Genomic DNA, 20825 nt, shown 5'->3' on the forward strand with positions numbered 1-20825 from the left:
CCAACCTTTCATTCTACCCAAGTGTTCATTCATTTTGGTGTGCATGCACCAACCTTACATTCTACCCCAGTGTTCATTCATTTTGGTGTGCATGTGTCAACCTTTCATTCTATCCCAGTGTTCATTCATTTTGGTGTGCATGCACCAACCTTTCATTCTACCCCAGTGTTCATTCATTTTGGTGTGCATGCACCAACCTTTCATTCTACCCCAGTGTTCATTCATTTTGGTGTGCATGCACCAACCTTTCATTCTACCCCAGTGTTCATTCATTTTGGTGTGCATGCACCAATCTTTCATTCTACCCCAGTGTTCATTCATTTTGGTGTGCATGCACCAACCTTTCATTCTACCCCAGTGTTCATTCATTTTAGTGTGCATGCACCAACCTTTCATTCTATCCCAGTGTTCATTCATTTTGGTGTGCATGCACCAACCTTTCATTCTACCCCAGTGTTCATTCATTTTGGTGTGCATGCACCAACCTTTCATTCTACCCCAGTGTTCATTCATTTTGGTGTGCATGTGCCAACCTTTCATTCTACCCCAGTGTTCATTCATTTTGGTGTGCATGCGCCAACCTTTCATTCTACCCCAGTGTTCATTCATTTTGGTGTGCATGTGCCAACCTTTCATTCTACCCAAGTGTTCATTCATTTTGGTGTGCATGTGCCAACCTTTCATTCTACCCCAGTGTTCATTCATTTTGGTGTGCATGCGCCAACCTTTTTTTGTCTAGTACGTGTTCAGTTTATACTTTGGTAGTTTGCGCTAAGGTCTGGATCAGGTCTTGAATTAGCTGTAACTGATTCTATTTATAATGATTATTTGTCAACAGGGATAAGCGACATATTGAGTGGGCCAAATCATTTTTGAAGATAATTACTGATTTACATGTTTATGTTAAAACTCATCATATTACCGGCCTCAGCTGGAATGCAAAGGTATGTGGTTTCCTACTTGTTTTTACCTTGCCCGTACCATCAAAGATGGAAGGGAAAGGTATATTAAGGGTAAAATTTTCGTCCGCCGTTGTCGTCGTTGTCTATTATTGTGTACACAATAACTTTACTAATTCTATTCAAAACTTTATCAAACTCAGTCACCTTATTCATCAGTATAAACTCTTCCCTGAGTATGAACAACAGATGTCCTGTATGAAAATATCATGCAAAAATTGAGAAAATCTGATAAAATATTTTGACTCTTTTTACTTGACTGATCACTGGTGATACACATTCAAAGGTCACTGATCTCAGTGTAAATATGCATGGTTGTATGTGTTCAATGAAGCAAATCTTTTATCTTCTAATAATATTCTTGGTAATGTATCTCCAAAATCCCATGGAAATACTAGACTGAATTTAAAAACCAACTCATGGAAAGAGGTTTTGCACAGTCTGATACACATTTAAAAACCTACCAATAAAATCTTTACAGAAAACAAGATTTCAGAAAATCAATATGAGCACATCTATGAATTTGGGTGCCAAACTTTGAATAAGATCTGAAGCTACTGGTAATAGAAAATCTATTTAGTCCAAAGTTATCAAATCAAAAACAATAAATAAAATATACATAAAAAACAAAATTTGCATACAAAGCAGAGCTTGCAACATGATAGCTATCCATAGAGGGCATTTTTTTTACTTTTCAAATAATACAGTAGTCACAATGAATATAATAAGGCAGTCCAGCTAAGATTTTTTGTTATCTTGCATGTTTTATGAATCTATTCACGTCTAAATGCAGCACTTTTTTCTGAGATGAGGCATTTGTTTTTATACTAAAATATCTGAATTACTTTGAATAAAGCTGGAAAAATTTCACAGCTGATGGGCGCTTACTTGGGGGGTCAAAATTTCATAAAAAGATCATCAATTTTTTTGGGGACTTGTATTTTCATTGAAAAATCCAACTACGCCGACTTCAATGCTGGCAGTTGGGCCACCCAAGACGAAAGAAACTATTTCAGAAGCTAATCTAAAACTTGATACATTTTTTTCTTGCTGAATTAAAAAGTAGACTGCCTAAAATTTCATTACGATGTCACCCAGTGTCATTTTTCTCCCAAAAAAATCAGATTAACGAACCTGGTACGTCAAATACATTTTCTTTTATTTTATTGTTGATTATTACTCAGTAGTGATTATAATAACATACAAAACATTAAATTTGTTCAAATAAAATTCAAATTAGTTTCATCAAAAGCAAATAATTACGGTTGCATATCAACGATCGACGCTGTCGAGTATCCGCCATGTTCTTCTCTTGCATGACCTAATAGGTCAAATTGATAATTAACCAATCAAAATGCTGGATGATGCCAACGTGTTCAAATTACCATAGCTCATTTAAATATGTTAATTTTATTGAACGCAACGCAGAAGAGATTTTTCCGATGTTTTTGACTTGGATTTTGATGAGAAAACAGCATGATTTTTTTTTAAAGTCAAAAAATAGTTGTTTTCAAAAAATAAACTGAGCAATAGAAAAATAATTTAATAATTTAACATTGTTTACAATGATAACTGCTCATTGTCGAAACGAAGCGTACGCATTCACGCTAGTCACAATAAACATACTCTTGAAATAAAAACTTAAATAGACTATTTTAGACGGCAGGAAAGATTGAAATGTCCATAAAATGACACCAAAATATTTTTAAAAAACCAGGGCGAATTTACGGCAGAATCCGGTAATTAAATAATTAAACAAATTAGGCACCAATGTTTTTGTATGATATTCAATTATGACTGTGCATATTCATATTGAAACAAACTATGATAAAGGAATATATATATATATATATCAAAGGGCAAGGTCACCCAGAGTTCAACTATGTTTTGATCAGGTGCAAAACTCACTGATTTCCTTTTAAATACATATAGCAGTTTTCAATATTTGTTCAATTTTCCTGCAAGTAAGTGAAAAATTGCATCTAGAACATGCCAAACACATAAAATGTGTAAAAATGTTGTTTTTGCCACCTCACAGTAGGAATGCAGCTTTTATGACATGACCTCTATAAACCTTTTTCAGTAACCTCATTTGAACAAAATCACAAATGCTATTACATATCTAGATGTATAGTCAGAAATTCATCCACTTTGAAACAGGTGCATCCTCTGCAGTTAAATACATTCATTAATTTGACTGCCTTTTCATTTCGCAGATTAACTGTAGGAAAAAAATCATGTGTGCACACAGACAATAGGAATTCCTGTTGGCACATATAAATACCTTGAAGTTCATTCATCTGCATTCAACCTTTATATAAAAGCAAACAAATTATTATAGCAGTTTAGTCTTATATAATTGGTCATTTTTATCTAGTTTGTGATTTTTCTTAAGAGAAAAATTGTTTTATATTACCGAACTCAGCTGAAATGATAAATTTTTTCAGAATTCACCATCTTCATGAATAATGAACAATGAAAACACGTCTATGCATCTCTGTGTCCCTGCTTGATTGTGTGCATGTGCTCACATCTCTGCATTTTGGACATGCCCGGACAAATCATATTCAAACTTCACAACATACAATCTTTGAATACACATGCTCTTGCATTCGTTTAGTGATCTGAATTTTTTTTCAACAAATGCTATTTTGGTGAGATATCTTTGACATCCAATGACCAATCATGTCACGTCACATATGTGCCCATGCAAATGCATGCAAATGTTATAATCTTATGCAAGGTAGTTTTGAATGGCATCAATCTCTGTCATTCTGTAAACCGAGTCAAACCTTTACACGTACATATGATTCATATTCATATCAAAATGACTGAATTGTACATGCACTACAAGGACTTGGTGCCATGTCATTACTTGGCTATAAGAATTGTGTGGGCACCAGCATAAAACAGTGTTGTAAAAGTCAATCGTATCCAGCCTGACAAGATAATCTCTATGTGCACAACAAATTTATCTTCTTGTGTTCATCATAGCTGTTCTTGTTGTGTAATATACACCTGGTCACATTAATTACTGCTAATACTGTGTTTATATTGATGTCTTCTGCATTTAGTGAATAATGAGCGACATCTGATTTGTTATTTCTTTAAGTGTTTATAAATGATGGACAGATGTGTTCATTTGCAAATCTGTTGACAGAAAAAAATGACAGCTAGCTGTCATATATAGTGTGAACTAGGTCACATCCATTATTTATTTTACTGGGAATACATATATTTTGTGAAGTATTATACCCAACTGTAGTAGTGGTTTATTACTATTATACCTACTGCATTTTAAATGTAATTCAGAGACATGGGCTGTAGAGTAGCAAAAACCATGTACAAATGTCACTGTTGTATGTCTGATTACCCTTTGAAGATCAACAATAATCTTTTTTGAACCCAAATACACAAGGGTCACTATATTCTTTACTAATCTCTATTTCTGTATTTTTGCTGATTTCATCTGACAGCAGGATTTATTCCTATTGTGTTTTTTTTGCATTTAAAGGATTAATTCTAAACTCAAAAAAACGTGGTGTAATGATGTATTTTACCATGGCTCACTTTATTAAAAATAGGCACTTGTCCAATCAGGCAAATAAAGTGCTGTTATATTATTTACGATGAACATCATGATATTACTCCCATGATGCACTGCTGACAACTGAAAGATGTCGCTGAGATGGCTTGAGGTAGTAGGATGTCATGATATTACTCCCATGATGCACTGCTGACAACTGAAAGATATCGCTGAGATGGCTTGAGGTAGTGGGATGTCATGATAGTATTCCCATGATGCACTGCTAACAACTAAAAGATATAGCTTCGATACTAGTAGCTTGAGGTAGAGGGATGTCATGATATTACTCCCATGATGCACTGCTGCAACTAAAAGATATCGCTCAGATGGCTTGAGGTAGTGGGATGTCATGATATTACTCCCACGATGCACTGCTGACAACTAAAATATATCGCTCAGATGGCTTGAGGTAGTGGGATGTCATGATATTACTTCCATGATGCACTGCTGACAAGTAAAAGATATCGCTCAGATGGCTTGAGGTAGTGGGATGTCATGATATTACTCCCATGATGCACTGCTGACAACTAAAAGATAATGCTCAGATGGCTTGAGGTAGAGGGATGTCATATTACTCCCATGATGCACTGCTGACAACTAAAAGATATCGCTCAGATGGCTTGAGGTAGTGGGATGTCATGATATTACTCCCATGATGCACTGCTGACAACTAAAAGATATCGCTCAGATGGCTTGAGGTAGTGGGATGTCATGATATTACTCCCATGATGCACTGCTGACAAGTAAAAGATATTGCTCAGATGGCTTGAGGTAGTGGGATGTCATATTACTCCCATGATGCACTGCTGACAACTAAAAAATATTGCTCAGATGGCTTGAGGTAGTGGGATGTCATGATATTACTCCCATGATGCACTGCTGACAACTAAAAGATATTGCTCAGATGGCTTGAGGTAGTGGGATGTCATGATATTACTCCCATGATGCACTGCTGACAACTAAAAGATATAGCTTAGATAGCTTAAGGTAGAGGGATGTCATGATATTACTCCCATGATGCACTGCTGACAACTAAAAGATATAGCTTCGATACTAGTAGCTTGAGGTAGAGGGATGTCATGATATTACTCCCACGATGCACTGCTGACAACTAAAAGATATCGCTCAGATGGCTTGAGGTAGTGGGATGTCATGATATTACTCCCACGATGCACTGCTGACAACTAAAAGATATCGCTCAGATGGCTTGAGGTAGTGGGATGTCATGATATTACTCCCACGATGCACTGCTGACAACTAAAAGATATCGCTCAGATGGCTTGAGGTAGTGGGATGTCATGATATTACTCCCACGATGCACTGCTGACAACTAAAAGATATCGCTCAGATGGCTTGAGGTAGTGGGATGTCATGATATTACTCCCATGATGCACTGCTGACAACTAAAAGATATCGCTCAGATGGCTTGAGGTAGTGGGATGTCATGATATTACTCCCATGATGCACTGCTGACAACTAAAAGATATCGCTCAGATGGCTTGAGGTAGTGGGATGTCATGATATTACTCCCATGATGCACTGCTGACAAGTAAAAGATATTGCTCAGATGGCTTGAGGTAGTTGGATGTCATGATATTACTCCCATGATGCACTGCTGACAACTAAAAGATATCGCTCAGATGGCTTGAGGTAGTGGGATGTCATGATATTACTCCCATGATGCACTGCTGACAACTAAAAGATCGCTCAGATGGCTTGAGGTAGTGGGATGTCATGATATTACTCCCATGATGCAGTGCTGACAACTAAAAGATATTGCTCAGATGGCTTGAGGTAGTGGGATGTCATGATATTACTCCCATGATGCACTGCTGACAAGTAAAAGATATTGCTCAGATGGCTTGAGGTAGAGGGATGTCATGATATTACTCCCATGATGCACTGCTGACAACTAAAAGATATCGCTCAGATGGCTTGAGGTAGTGGGATGTCATGATATTACTCCCATGATGCACTGCTGACAACTAAAATATATAGCTTAGATAGCTTAAGGTAGAGGGATGTCATATTACTCCCATGATGCACTGCTGACAACTAAAAGATATCGCTTAGATGGCTTGAGGTCGTGGGATGTCATGATATTATTCCCATGATGCACTACTGACAACTGAAAGATATCGTTTAGATAGCTTGAATTAGTTGGATGTGACATGGCACAAGCCCTAGAGTGGGTGTCTGGCGCATGCCCTGGAGTGTGTGTCTGGCACATGCCCTGGAGTGTGTGTCTGGCACATGCCCTGGAGTGTGTGTCTGGCACATGCCCTGGAGTGTGTGTCTGGCACATGCCCTGGAGTGTGTGTCTGGCACATGCCCTGGAGTATGTGTCTGGCACATGGCCTGGATTATGTGTCCGGTACATGGCCTCAAAGGTGTGCCTGGCACAGTGTGGGTTCTTGGCACATGCCTTGGAATGTGTTTCTGGCACATGTCCTGGAGTGTGTGTCTGGCACATGCCCTGGAGTGTGTGTCTGGTACATGTCCTGGAGTGTGTGTCTGGTACATGTCCTGGAGTGTGTGTCTGGTACATGTCCTGGAGTGTATGTCTGGTACATGTCCTGGAGTGTATGTCTGGTACATGCCCCAGAATTTGTGTCTGGTACATGCCCCGGAGTGTGTGTCTGGCATAAACCCTCAAAGATGTACCTGGCACATGTCCTATAAATAACACATGATCTATCTAAACTGAAAATTTATTTGCTTTTACTAGCTCCGCTGTCATCGTAGATGGTGGACCTCTGCCAGATTTGTTCATTTTGTTGACAATATCTTCAATTCTCTATCATTGGCAAATGTTTTTGTGATTTTTGGTAAAAAATGCTATTTTGAATTCTTCTTGAAAACTACCATCTCAATTGTTTTGATTCTTGGTATGTATGTACCTTGGGCTGACCTCTGTCAGATTTGTTCATTTTGTGACAAAATCTTCAATTCTCTATTTTTGTCAAATTTTTTGTACCGGATTCGGCTGATACCCCGCCCATCCTAAACCCCGCCCATGGGTGATGTTTTAAATAGTGGGCGATGTTTTGGTCCACACATTGCCTGACTGAACCAAACATTTTTACAGACCCCAATTTTCCCGTCCGACATCTTGTATCGAGCGCGCTATTTCAAATATGACGCTAAAATAATTCACTGTGAGGCCGAAAAGCATTAAAAACTTCAATAAAACCAATGCTGTAAACGAATTGTTGTTGCGTATTATTACACTCGAATAAAGTCTACGCTTGAAAAGAATGTTATTTACGAAGTTTAAAATATCCAAGTCTTCCTGGTTCGAGCCTCTTGGTTGTTATCAGTAATGTTTAATCTTTGTCTGTATCGCATTCCAGACAAAATGTCGGTAAACAAGAAATGGGCGAACTAAAATGTCTCCTGCGTTTCACATGCGACATGATTATTAAAAAACACAGAGTTAAGCGATCATGTACGTTCTATAAAGCTAACCTTGTACACATAATCTTGTACTGACGTGTTTTTTCTCCAAAAAAGACGTTCTCTTTCAGTTAACCCCCAGTTAGCTCTTCGCATTCATGGTATTTGTGAGAGTTGAAAGATTTTTTGAACACATGACAAGTAACTATATTGATTTGCGTCAAGCTGGGTGGCTCGAATTTAAATATCAGTGCGTGAACTCAAACGCGTGGTTATTAGGGTTCAGTCGAAATGTACGTGAATATTGCGATCGAAGTGCGCTGTCCAGAGTTTATTATATTATAGTAAAATTTAACTTGACGCATGGTATGGTTTATATTACATGTTCACTTCATTTCGAATAAAAAAATCACCATTGGAACATTGGTGAATCACAAGTATTTAAAATATTTTCTCGACTTTCTGTAGATACCCGACTACTATCATTTTTAGTCCCCGTTCGGACGCAGTCCGAAAACGGGGACTTATGTTTTGCCCTGTGTGCGTCCGTCCGTCCGTGCGTCCGTGATCACCTGTATCTCGAACATGCATGAACCGATTAAGTTCAAACTTCACTCATACATCACACATTATATGGGACATATGCACATGCATTTTTTTCATGATCCGATTAACGATAGCCGAATAGCGGCCATTTTAAGGCCGAAAATGCATCAAAATCGCACATTTTCACCATTCCGGACCCGGATCTCAGTTATGCATGGACGGATTTTGTTCAAATTTGGTACATACATTAAACATAATAGGACCTTGATGCACGTCATTTTTTTTTTCGGATCAAGTTCGAAATAGCCGACTGGCGGCCATTTTGTTTTAAAGAATTCAGTTCTGGATCCGTATCTGAGACATGTCTGGATTGATCAAGTTCAAACTTCACACACACAAGGTACATCATGTCACAAATATGTATGTGCATTTGTTTCATGATCTCATTAACGATAGCCAAATGGGGCCGCTTTAAGGCCGAAAATGCATTGAAATCGCACATTTTCACCATTCCGGACCCAGATCTCAGTTATGCATGGACGGATTTCATTCAAATTTGGTACATACATTAAACATAATAGGACCTTGATGCACGTCATTTTTTTTTTCGGATCAAGTTCGAAATAGCCGACTGGCGGCCATTTTGTTTTAAAGAATTCAGTTCTGGATCCGTATCCGAGACATGTCTGGATTGATCAAGTTCAAACTTCACACACACAAGGTACATCATGTCACAAATATGTATGTGCATTTGTTTCATGATCTCATTAACGATAGCCAAATGGGGGCCGCTTTAAGGCCGAAAATGCATTGAAATCGCACATTTTCACCATTCCGGACCCGTATCTCAGTTATGCATGGATGGATTTTGTTCAAATTTGGTACATACATTAAACATAATAGGACCTTGATGCACGTCTTTTTTTTCGGATCAAGTTCGAAATGGCTGACTGGCGGCCATTTTGTTAAAGAATTCAGTTCTGGATCCGTATCCAAGACATGTCTGGATTGATCAAGTTCAAACTTCACACACACATGGTACATCATGTCACAAATAGATATGTGCATTTGTTTCATGATCTGCTTAACAATAGCGGAATGATGGCCATTTTAAGGCCGAAAATGCATCAAAATCACGTATTTTCACAATTCCAGAACCGGATCTCAGTCATGCATGGATGGATTTTGTTCAGATTTAGCACAATGTGTTGTACATATGCAGGTGCATTTCGGTCATGATCTGCTTTGAATGTATATGTCACTCAAATATGAACGGAACGGGGACGTGTCATTGACAATGACTTGTTAATGATTTAAATGCGCCAATGTTTATGTTTGCGTAATTACTACGAATGCAACGCATTATCAAGTCGGTAATATTGAAATATTCACAGACCCAATACCCCGGGTCAGTGCCCTAACAATAGTAAAAATTAACTTGAGTTTGCGTAATTATCATGAAAGCAATACATTTAATACAAAGTTGAAATGTTCAGAGCTGGTACAATATTGTAAACAAATTTGCGTAATTAGAAAAGCAGTGCTCTAAGTAAACGACGTTGATATATTCAAAGCCAGTACAGAGTTGCATACAAGTTGCGTAATTACAGTATCGTCGGATATAATAAAAATTTTACTAGATCGACGCGTGGACCGCAAAAGAAAAAGGTTGCTAAGGTAACGCGCGTTCAGCGCGTGACTTGGGGTCATACTTCGGTCAACACACACTTGATGCCAGCATCACCGCGCAGCAAGTTTCGCAAAGAAGTACTTCAAGTTCAATTGCGTCCCAAAATTATGTCGCTAATCACTCGGTTGTCGCAGCGTGTGTTGTGTCATGTCCATGATGCACCCCGTTTCGACTTTGACTTGCTTTTCCTTCTTGGTGCATGTTCTTGTTCACGTAAAATGCGACCTCTCACCAATGTATTAAAACACTTTGAATTTATACTTTGCATGATTATATTTGGTCAACGCAAAACATTATTAGTTCCCGTTCGGATGAAGTCCGAAAACGGGGACTTATAATTCGGTCTGCGTCCGTCCGTGTGTCCGTGCGTCTGTGCGTCCGTGCGTCCGTGTGTCCATCCGGAGTCATATCTCAGAATCCTTTGGACCGATTTCGTTCATTCTTTGCATGTGCCTAGTACTTTATGTGGGACATATGCACATGCAGTGGTTTAGCGATTCGATTCAAAATGGCCGACTGGCAGCCATCTTGTTTTTTGAAAATGTTGTATTTTGGACATGCTTTGTCAGTTGTCATTCAAACTTGGTACATAGATTATACATGTTAGGATACATGTCCATGATGATTTATTTCACAATTGGATCAAAGATGGCCGACTGGCAGCTATCTTGTTTTTTGAAAATGTTGTATTTTGGACATGCTTTGTCAGTTGTCATTCAAACTTGGTACATAGATTATACATGTTAGGATACATGTCCATGACGATATATTTCGCAATTGGATCAAAGATGGTCGACTGGCAGGCATCTTGTTTTTGTTTTTTTATGCGGTATCTTGGATGTGCTCTGTCAGTTTTCATTCAAATTTGGCACATACATGTACTTTATACATGTTAGGATGCATGTCCATGACAATTTGTTTCAAAATCTGGTCAAGGATGGCCGCTTGACAGCCATCTGACTTTTTGGCCTTACTACTATATTTCCACAATTTATGTACATTTTCATTTGTATTTGGCACATACATCATACATATCTCTGTGTTTCATAATCAGATCAAAGATGGCTGAATAACGGCTGTTTTTATTTTGGCCATATTACTATGACACGAAACACGTGTTTTCATGTAAATAAACAATCTGTTGTATACGCCACTTGGAACTCAAGTTTCAAGGACACGCTTGTGACAACCCCTCCGCTTTAATATGACAAGCACAAAGAGAACTTAACGGGGACTGTGTCATTTTCAATGACTTGTTTTTTCTAGACCATTTCTATCAACGCAGGGTTATTTCTTTTAGACAAGATGGGCCTCGTAATATCTGCCAAAAGATCGCCCGGGCGATCTTTTGGTCCACATTTTTCTAAAAAAAAATCGAATCCTCCATAAGATCGCCCAGGGCGGGGTATCAGCCGAATCCGGTAATATTTTTTTCAAGAAGAAGTCAATGTTATTCTAGAACAGTGGAGCTATTTTGACTGCCAGGTCACTAATTAGTCACATAACCATTATGGTGATTATTCAAAATTGTATTCTTGTGCATTTACTGTAACCTAGTAAGTTAAATTGAAACACATGTTGATTGTACATGTGTGAAGACAATTAAAATGATCAACCATACATGTACATGCAGCTATACAGATGTGACAGAGACCCTTTGCTGTTCACTGGTACATCATCTGAAGTGTGGTAGTATTGTCTAGGCCAGCGTGATTGAAATAATTTAATTAATATAATATTCTCAGGAATATTTCTACATTCTATATTTCTTTTGATGCACTTGCCATTGGTTTTGAATTTTGTGTATTATTCTTTTTGGTACTTTAATGTTTTCATTTGAAAAGTTGCTTGACAGGGAACTCATTCCTTGCCTTTCGTGAGGGACTTATCTGTGTATCCTTACGGTGCCGACAACAGTACTTGAAATTTAGAAGTATCCTGGTAGTTTGACTGGAAGTGTGAAGCACAATAATGTATAAAATTGCTGAATCATTCCCACTCAAAATACTTGTGTCACCACTATATATTTTCTTCAATGGTTATTGCCAGTTGACTTTTAAATGTTAATGTTTTATTGATTTAAATGAGGTAGAACATTGATTTGGTTGACTGAGTTCATTTAGTACAGGAAGTTATGATGTGTGTATTTTTGTAGTAGTAGCACGCATTGCAAACACCATACAGCTTTGTCTGGTCATTTGTACGTACCACGTACCTCACAATAGGTTATGTTCATTCTGTTAAATTTGGAAATCTAATCCTCATGACTGTGCTGTTTCCCAGTTTTTACTCACTTGTTTGAAAACACTCTTCAGTTATTGTTTGTTGATCCAGTTTCCATTGTTTCGATGATTTTGCATAATAATCCATTGACTTAAAAATTATGAGACGTACATCACCAAGATTTATGCAAATCAACACTTAAACTATTTTTTCACAAATTTGATGCATGATGCTATACATCTTTTTAGCTCCGCTGTCGACTTTGTCGAACAGAGCTTATCATATGAGTGATTGTCCGTTGTCGTCGTCCGTGTCAATGTTTTACTTTTTCGACTTCTTCTTGAAAACTACAAGCCTGAATGCTTTGATACTTGGTGTATATGTACCTTGGGTTGACCTCTCTCAGATTTGTTCATTTCATAGTGGTATCTTCAATTCTCTAATTATGGTGAATATTTTTTGTCATTTTTGGTAAAAAGTGATATTTTCAACTTCTTGTTAAAAACCACAAGTCCAATCGCTTTGATATTATGCATATGTATACTACATGTGGACCTCTCTCAGATTTGTTCATTTCGTTATGATATCTTCAATTCTCTAATTTTGGTGAATATTTTTGTCATTTTTGGTAAAAAGTGATATTTTCGACTTAAAAACCGCAAGTCCAATTGCTTTGATATTACATATATAGGTACACATGTAGACCTCTCTCAGATTTGTTCAATTTGTAATAATATCTTCTATTCTCTAATTTTGATGAATATTTTTATCATTTTCTAATGATATTTTCAGTTTTTTAATTGTAATGTAGCGGAGCTATCTCAGTCGACAGGCTGCTTGTATATGCATAGAGCATATCTTCAAGTTGTGCTAGCCCATTCTGTTCAAACTCAGATTATTGGTAACACCTGTTGGCATACTGAGGCACATTCATTATTTTTATGTAACTATGTTTTTAACATTAGCTGACTGAGGACCATTTTGTGTTTTTGCTTATAATGTGATAATGCAATCCCTAGGTTTATTGAGACTTGACAAAGATGTATGTGGTTTTTTGTTGAGATTCTACCAATATGGCTGATTGGCAGCTATTTAGTTTGACATAATTCACTCTATATCTCACATTCTTGTAGTTGAGTTGGATTAAAACTTGGTAAACAGACAACCAGGTTTTAGGACATCAATACTCATCTGTGCCACAATCTTTGTTTGGCAATTTTCATCTTTTTTTTTTTTGCATCTCAAATTCAGACTGATCATGTCCAAACTTGATACACAGACTATTATGTTCTTACTATTTATTAACAGTTGATCTGTGTTGTTATCCAATAAAAATATTGTTGTTATGGTACCCCCTGACTTGTGTATATTCTCACATTGTATGTTATTACCTCTTTTAGTGTAGTATTTTGGCATATAGGATCCTGTCAATCATTTTGTCTTGCTTCTCTTTGGTTTGAATACTGTGGTGTGCCCTGCATACATTAACCATGGTTACTGTTGTAAAAATACTGCAACAAAAGGCAAAACCTGTCCCTTGCAAGTGTTGTCCAATAATCTTTAGTTACAACAACATTAAAAAAATGAGTATTATTCCAAAAAAATTCTTTTCATTTTGGACACATGACAGGCAATTCATGTGGCCTTTGTTTGTATCCATCTTTGCATATCGCTTCATTTATTGCACTATGATACTTTCAATGTATGCCTTCTTTCTTGTACACCAAATGTTTCATTGAATTACACAACTTATTTTTCACGCATTTCATTCACGTTTTTGAGAGCAATTTCATCTCCACAAACCCATATATATTGATGACCACTGGCAACCTTTGCCAATATGTCAACTGATTTATGACTTGTATATATCCATGTCGACCATGTGAAGTAAAAATAAAGAACACCCTTGACTTTCTAATTGTTTGACTTTAATCATATTATTTGTTGAATCTAACAATATATTTTTCTTATCCCAGTTTGGACAAGGTGTGTATCTATCTATCTCGTATCTGGTTGAGTGCATTCAAACTTACAAATATGCACATGTATTCAAGATGGCTGAATGGCTATTTTAGTGATGAAAATGCATCAGATTACATCAAGCATATTGCCATTCTGAAACTAGATCTCAGTTACATGTGAACGATATCACTCAAACTTGGTACATGCATCACAAACTAATTCAAGATGTCCTAATGTCAATCATTTTGGTGCTGAAAATGCATCGAATCACAAATTTCAGCATTTTGGAACCTGAGATCTTTCTTGTGCGTTGACCAATTTCATTCCAACATGATGCATGCATTATATTGATGCAGTTCACATTGTTTAGCTCCGCTGTCGATGAAGTCTGTATAGCTGTGAAACTTTTTAGGAAGGTACCTTGGGTGGTTCTCTCAGATTTGTTCATTTTGTGTGGATATGTTCAATTGTCTTATTTATAGCGAATATTTTTGTCATTTTTAGTTAAAAATGCTATTTTCGACTTCTTCTTGAAAACCGCTAGCCTTAATGCTTTGATACTTGGTATATAGGTACCTTGGGTGGACCTCTCTCAGATTTGTTCATTTCGTGATGATATCTTCATTTCTCTAATTTTGATGAATATTTTTGTCATTTTTAGTGAAAAAATTATATTTTCGACTTCTCCTTGAAAACTGCTTGTCCAATTTCTTTGATATTGTATATGTAGGTATATCAGGTGGACTTCTGTCAGATTTGTTGATTTTGTGACAATATCTTTAATTCTCTAATTTTGATGAATATTTTTGTAAATTTTGTATCTTCAAATCTCTAATTTTAGTGAAATATTCTCTGCAACAAAATCAAGAAAGTCGGTGTCTTTCGATATTAAAGCAGCTAGCATTAGGTTTAAATTGCTTCTTAGTCATTGCTTTCAGAACATGCATCTCAAACAGCGGAGCTATATCAGCCGACAGGCTGCTAGTTAACAAATCTGATTAAAAATGGCTGATTTGTGGTCATCTTGATGTCATTCCAGAATGAGATGTGACATGCTTTGACTGGTTGTACTATTCAAATGATATCTCAGATCTGCCTCTAATTGTCAACAACTGTATTGTACATCATGTCACACATATTGCCATTCATTTATTCATTTCATGGTTTGAATCAAAATGATTTTTATTTCACAACTTGCATTTCATAGATATTATAAATGTTTTTATCACAGAGAATGGTTAATACACAATATTAAAAAATATTTTCTAAAAGGATGACGAAAATGAATTAAAAATTTGAAGTTTTGAAAAAATCAATCAATAAAATACAGTAAAAGTATCATGTTTTTTTGTTTCAAGGCATTCTACTATTGTTTGCCATAGCAAGGATATATTCCAATGTGTTAGTAAATAAATAAATTGTCTTACAAGGTACTTTTTGATGTCTAGAAGTATTAAAAAATAATATCTTCTTCAAAATCTGCTTAGTAAAACTCTGATTTGGAATATACACCTGTTATGTAAGCTGCAAAGTAACAGTTTTGTCTGGCAGTAAAGTGAGGTGTGTCGCTTGTTTTATGAGTTCGTGAGGCAGCAGGTCACTTGTTATTTGTTTTTAATTCAAGTAGTTTTTATTTGATGATTTTAAAACAAATTTCGATTTTATTGGAGTGCAATAACCTACCAGTATAATAGTCTATTATTCAGCTGTCTATTGCTTCCAATATACACATTGGAATGATACACTGTGTGCTTCATCCCTAGTTGCAATTCTATCTGCTCATGGCAAGATACAGTTGACTTTGTCAAGTGTATTTGTCTAATTTATCATCAGAGACACTACAGGTGTCCTCTGCATATCATATTGCATGGCACTAAATTTTATGACAGACCCCGACAATATGCCTAATCACATTCCAGTATTTCCTCTATATACTATCAGTATACCTAATTTTACTAAATTTTATGACAGACCCCAACAGTATGCCTAATCACATTCCAGTATTTCCTCTATATACTATCAGTATACCTAATTTTACTAAATGTCATGACAGACCCCAACAGTATGCCTAATCACATTCCAGTATTTCCTCTATATACTATCAGTATACCTAATTTTACTAAATGTCATGACAGACCCCAACAGTATGCCTAATCACATTCCAGTATTTCCTCTATATACTATCAGTATACCTAATTTTACTAAATGTCATGACAGACCCCAACAGTATGCCTAATCACATTCCAGTATTTCCTCTATATACTATCAGTATACCTAATTTTACTAAATGTCATGACTTATTTTTGGATTTCCTTGTTCCTATTCCATGTAATGTTGAATAAAGGATCAAATGCTGAAGTGGTTTTACTATTTTATGGGGTGCTAGTCCGACTGAACACAATAACATCTTTTAAGGAATGTCATTTTGTTTTTCTTAACTTTTCTTTAATTTGGAACATGATTATTTCAAAGAGATACACTAATGTTATGTGTGTATTCATTATTCGCTAGTTTTTAATGTTGATGAGAAAAATTCGCAAAATTGAATCTATGTGAACATGTAGAATAACAATAGAACTCATTGGTTTCCTGCTTAGATTGCGAACTTAAAAACCAATGACATTTCTCAAAACATTAAAATAAATGGTTTTACAGTGTGTAACTAAACCATCCGGTTCTTTCCTTTCATTGGCAAGCCACATTTTATGTACATGTATACTTCTTGATATGTGTAATAGAGAAGTCTGTCTTAAATTATAACTACAAACAAGGCTGGTTTGACCTGTTTGTCAAATGTCATATGATAGAATCTATGTATGACTTTGATTATTTCCAATGAATTATTTCAGATAGAAATTATGGAAATTATTCATAACCAAATATCAAAGTCATGTAAGGTCATTTGAAATCACATCAGAGGGCGGGTGCTATTATTTGTTGTGTTATCCTGCAAGATATTAAAAATGAAATGTGTGTGTGAAGGACATATAATGTGTCAGTGACTTTGTTCTTCCAATGAAATATGCTGTAAACCTATTTATAGTTACACCACATTGAACCAGCAGTAGTTTATTGTTGATGCTGTGAATGTCAGCATTGCATGGAATGTGCTTCCCTTTCCAACATTCTTCAATTGACTGATGACCAGTTTTGTCCTTTATCTACCACAGATCACTTCACAAGTGCTTCTATTCCCTGCACAATTTTGTTTATTGTTGGAAAGAGCATTGAGCAGTGGTTTGATATATGATAGTATATTTTGGATTGATGCTTTATTTGCAAAGTATATATATAAGAGAGAAAAGAACACAGCAAGTATTTGTTTAAGTCACACAGCAGAAAAGACATGCCTGTAAAGCTGTATTAATACACACTGTCACACTGATGACTTACTAATATATGATATCTGATCCTTTCCCTTGGTGATCTTCTCAATTTATAATCCTACTTGTTGTTGAACTGTCTTATTTTGATGATGTATTATCAGAAGATGGTCTACCACTGTTTGAAATCTGCTTACATACAAACCTAGCTTGGACCCCTATGACGCTGTTTTCTAACTAGGCTGTGCATTGCTGACATTGCTGGCATTCTCAAATACCTAGCATGACTGACATTCCTTGAATCAGCTGATTTATAGAAAACTATAGTTCATGTTCCAGTGCATACCCTTAGAATTCTACCATGAGCTAAATGACATTCAATGCTATCTATTAATAAATGTTGGGTGTTTGAGCACTGTGTGTGCATGCATCCATGTCCAGCCATATCTCACACATGCTTGGCTGAGATCAAGTTCAAGCCTCTCAGTACATCAGACATTATATTTGACATTTGTTTCATGGTCTTATCGAAGATGGCCCAATGCATCAAATTCACACATTTTCACCATTCCAAAACTTTATCTTATGGACAGTTTCTGTTTGAACTTGGTACATACATTGAACATAATGGAATCTGATGCACATCATTTTATTTTTTGACTCCTGTGTGCGAAGCACAAAAAGGGAGTCTTTGCAGTTAGTGTGTCTGTGTCTGTCTGTCTGTCTGTGTGTGTCTGTTCCACTGATATCTCAAGAACCATACATTGATTTTTGATGAAACTTGGTGCATAGATGCTCTGGACCAATGCGCAGATTTGATTAGGTTTTGGTAAAAAATCTGTGCAATATTAATTACCTAATTTGCATAATGATTAATCAATTTTTGGCTTTTCCACTGATATCTAAAGTACTAATCATCACATTTCAATAAAACTTGGTACATAGATATCATAGGAGACTGCACAGACCTGATAGTTTTTAGGGTAATATCAGTACATATTAATCACCTAATTTGCATAATTAATTAATTTTCAGCTTTTAATATTTTAAGTAGTAATCATCACATTTCAATAAAACGTGGTACATAGATATCATAGGACACTGCACAGACCTGATAGTTTTTAGAGTAATATCAGTACATATTAATTACCTAATTTGCATAATTAATTAATTTTCAGCTTTTGATATTTCAAGTAGTAATCATCACATTTCAATGAAACTTGGTACATAGATGTCATATGACACTGCACAGACCTAATAGTTTTTAAAGTAATATCAGTACATATTAATTACCTAATTTGCATAATTAATTAATTTTCATCTTTTGATATTTTAAGTAGTAATCACATTTCAATAAAACTTGGTACATAGATATCATAGGACACTGCACAGACCTGATAGTTTTTAGAGTAATATCAGTACATATTAATCACCTAATTTGCATAATTAATTTCTTTTCAGCTTTTGATATTTCAAGTAGTAATCATCACATTTCAATGAAACTTGGTACATAGATGTCATATGACACTGCACAGACCTAATAGTTTTTAAGGTAATATCAGTACATATTAATTACCTAATTTGCATAATTAATTAATTTTCATCTTTTGATATTTCAAGTAGTAATCATCACATTTCAATGAAACTTGGTACATAGTTACTTAAGGACTGTGCAGAGATCTGATTAGTTTTGGGGTAAATATTTGTGCATATTAATCACCCTATTAGCATAATTAGTTAATTTTCAGCTTTTCGCCTGATAACTCAAGTACTGATCATCATATTTCAATGAGACTTGCTACATAGATCCTCTAGGACTATGCAGAGACCTTATTAGTGTTAGGGTAAATAATTGTGGATATTAATTACCTAATTCGCATGATTAGTTCCACTGATATATAAAGAACCACTAATTGAATTTTATTGAAACTTTTATAGAGTATTGATCATCACATTTCAATAAACCTAGGACTATGCAGAAGACCCAATTAGTTTTTGGTAAATATTTATGCTTATTAATCACCTAATTAATTAACACTGATATCTCAATTACTGATCATCACATTTTAATAAAATTTGGTACATAAATGCTCTAGAACAATAGACAGACCCGATTAATCTAATAATAATTCATAGTTTTTTTGTTCTATTCACATTTCAATGAAACTTGGTACATAAATATTACATTACACAGGCCTTATTAGTTTTACACTCAGATCTGTTCATATCAGTTACCTGATTTACATAATTAGTTTTCAGCTATTCCATCAATAAGTACAAGTAATTTTGAATTAATTTTTAATGTGTCTTCAATATTCTCAGCACACGGGAGTTCTTTCTAAGCTTTCTTTCATTTTTGTTTGGGTTCAAAATGGCTGACTGACAGCCATTTTGTTTTAAAGAATTCAGTTCTGGAGCCTTATATTTGACATGCCTGGACTGATCAAGTTCAAACTACACATGTACATCAGACATCATATTGGACATGCATTTTTGTCACCATCAAATCAAAAATTGCTTACTGGAGATCTTCTTGTTTAAACAGAACTATATCTCATACAAGTTTAAACTTCACAAATACAATATCCAAAAAAGATATCTTGCAATAAAGATTATTATTACAGATTACATCTGCTTAATTTTGCAGTATTTTATGGGGTATTTTCATCCTACCATATTAGGAAATGCGAATTCCAAATATGGTATGATTACGTATGTAAATGTCCTCTAATAATAAAAACAAACATAGCTCCCACAAGGGTTTGACCAGACAAAGAAGTTCGCTGATTCTGTTCTAAACTTGTCGGATTTTAATGTGTGGCTTTGCCATCTGACTGGTTGCCATTTTAGTGTGTGGCTTTGCCATCTGACTGGTTGCCATTTCAGTGTGGCTTTGCCTACTGACTGGTTGCCATTTTAGTGTGTGGTTTTGCCATCTGACTGGTTGCCATTTTAGTGTGTGGCTTTGCCATCTGACTGGTTGTCATTTTAATGTGTGGCTTTGCCATCTAACTGGTTGTCATTTTAATGTGTGGCTTTGCCATCTGACTGGTTGTCATTTTAATGTGTGGCTTTGCCATCTGACTGGTTGCCATTTTAATGTGTGGCTTTGCCATCTGACTGGTTGCCATTTTAGTGTG

General features: G+C 35.8%; 1 protein-coding gene across 2 annotated transcripts in view; it reads left to right on the top strand.

The window, feature by feature from the left end:
* Positions 1-20825, top strand: part of LOC100368188 (adenylyl cyclase-associated protein 1-like) — a 96897-nt gene that overhangs the window by 60340 nt on the left and 15732 nt on the right. For both annotated transcript variants that reach the window (XM_085508176.1, XM_085508177.1), the window contains exon 7: positions 839-944. In XM_085508176.1, the coding sequence (XP_085364302.1) occupies positions 839-944 (106 nt within the window). The remainder of the gene's footprint in view (positions 1-838; positions 945-20825) is intronic.

This window comes from Saccoglossus kowalevskii, chromosome 14 (assembly GCF_978046115.1).
Source record: "Saccoglossus kowalevskii chromosome 14, keSacKowa6.1, whole genome shotgun sequence".
NCBI classification, from domain to species: domain Eukaryota; kingdom Metazoa; phylum Hemichordata; class Enteropneusta; family Harrimaniidae; genus Saccoglossus; species Saccoglossus kowalevskii.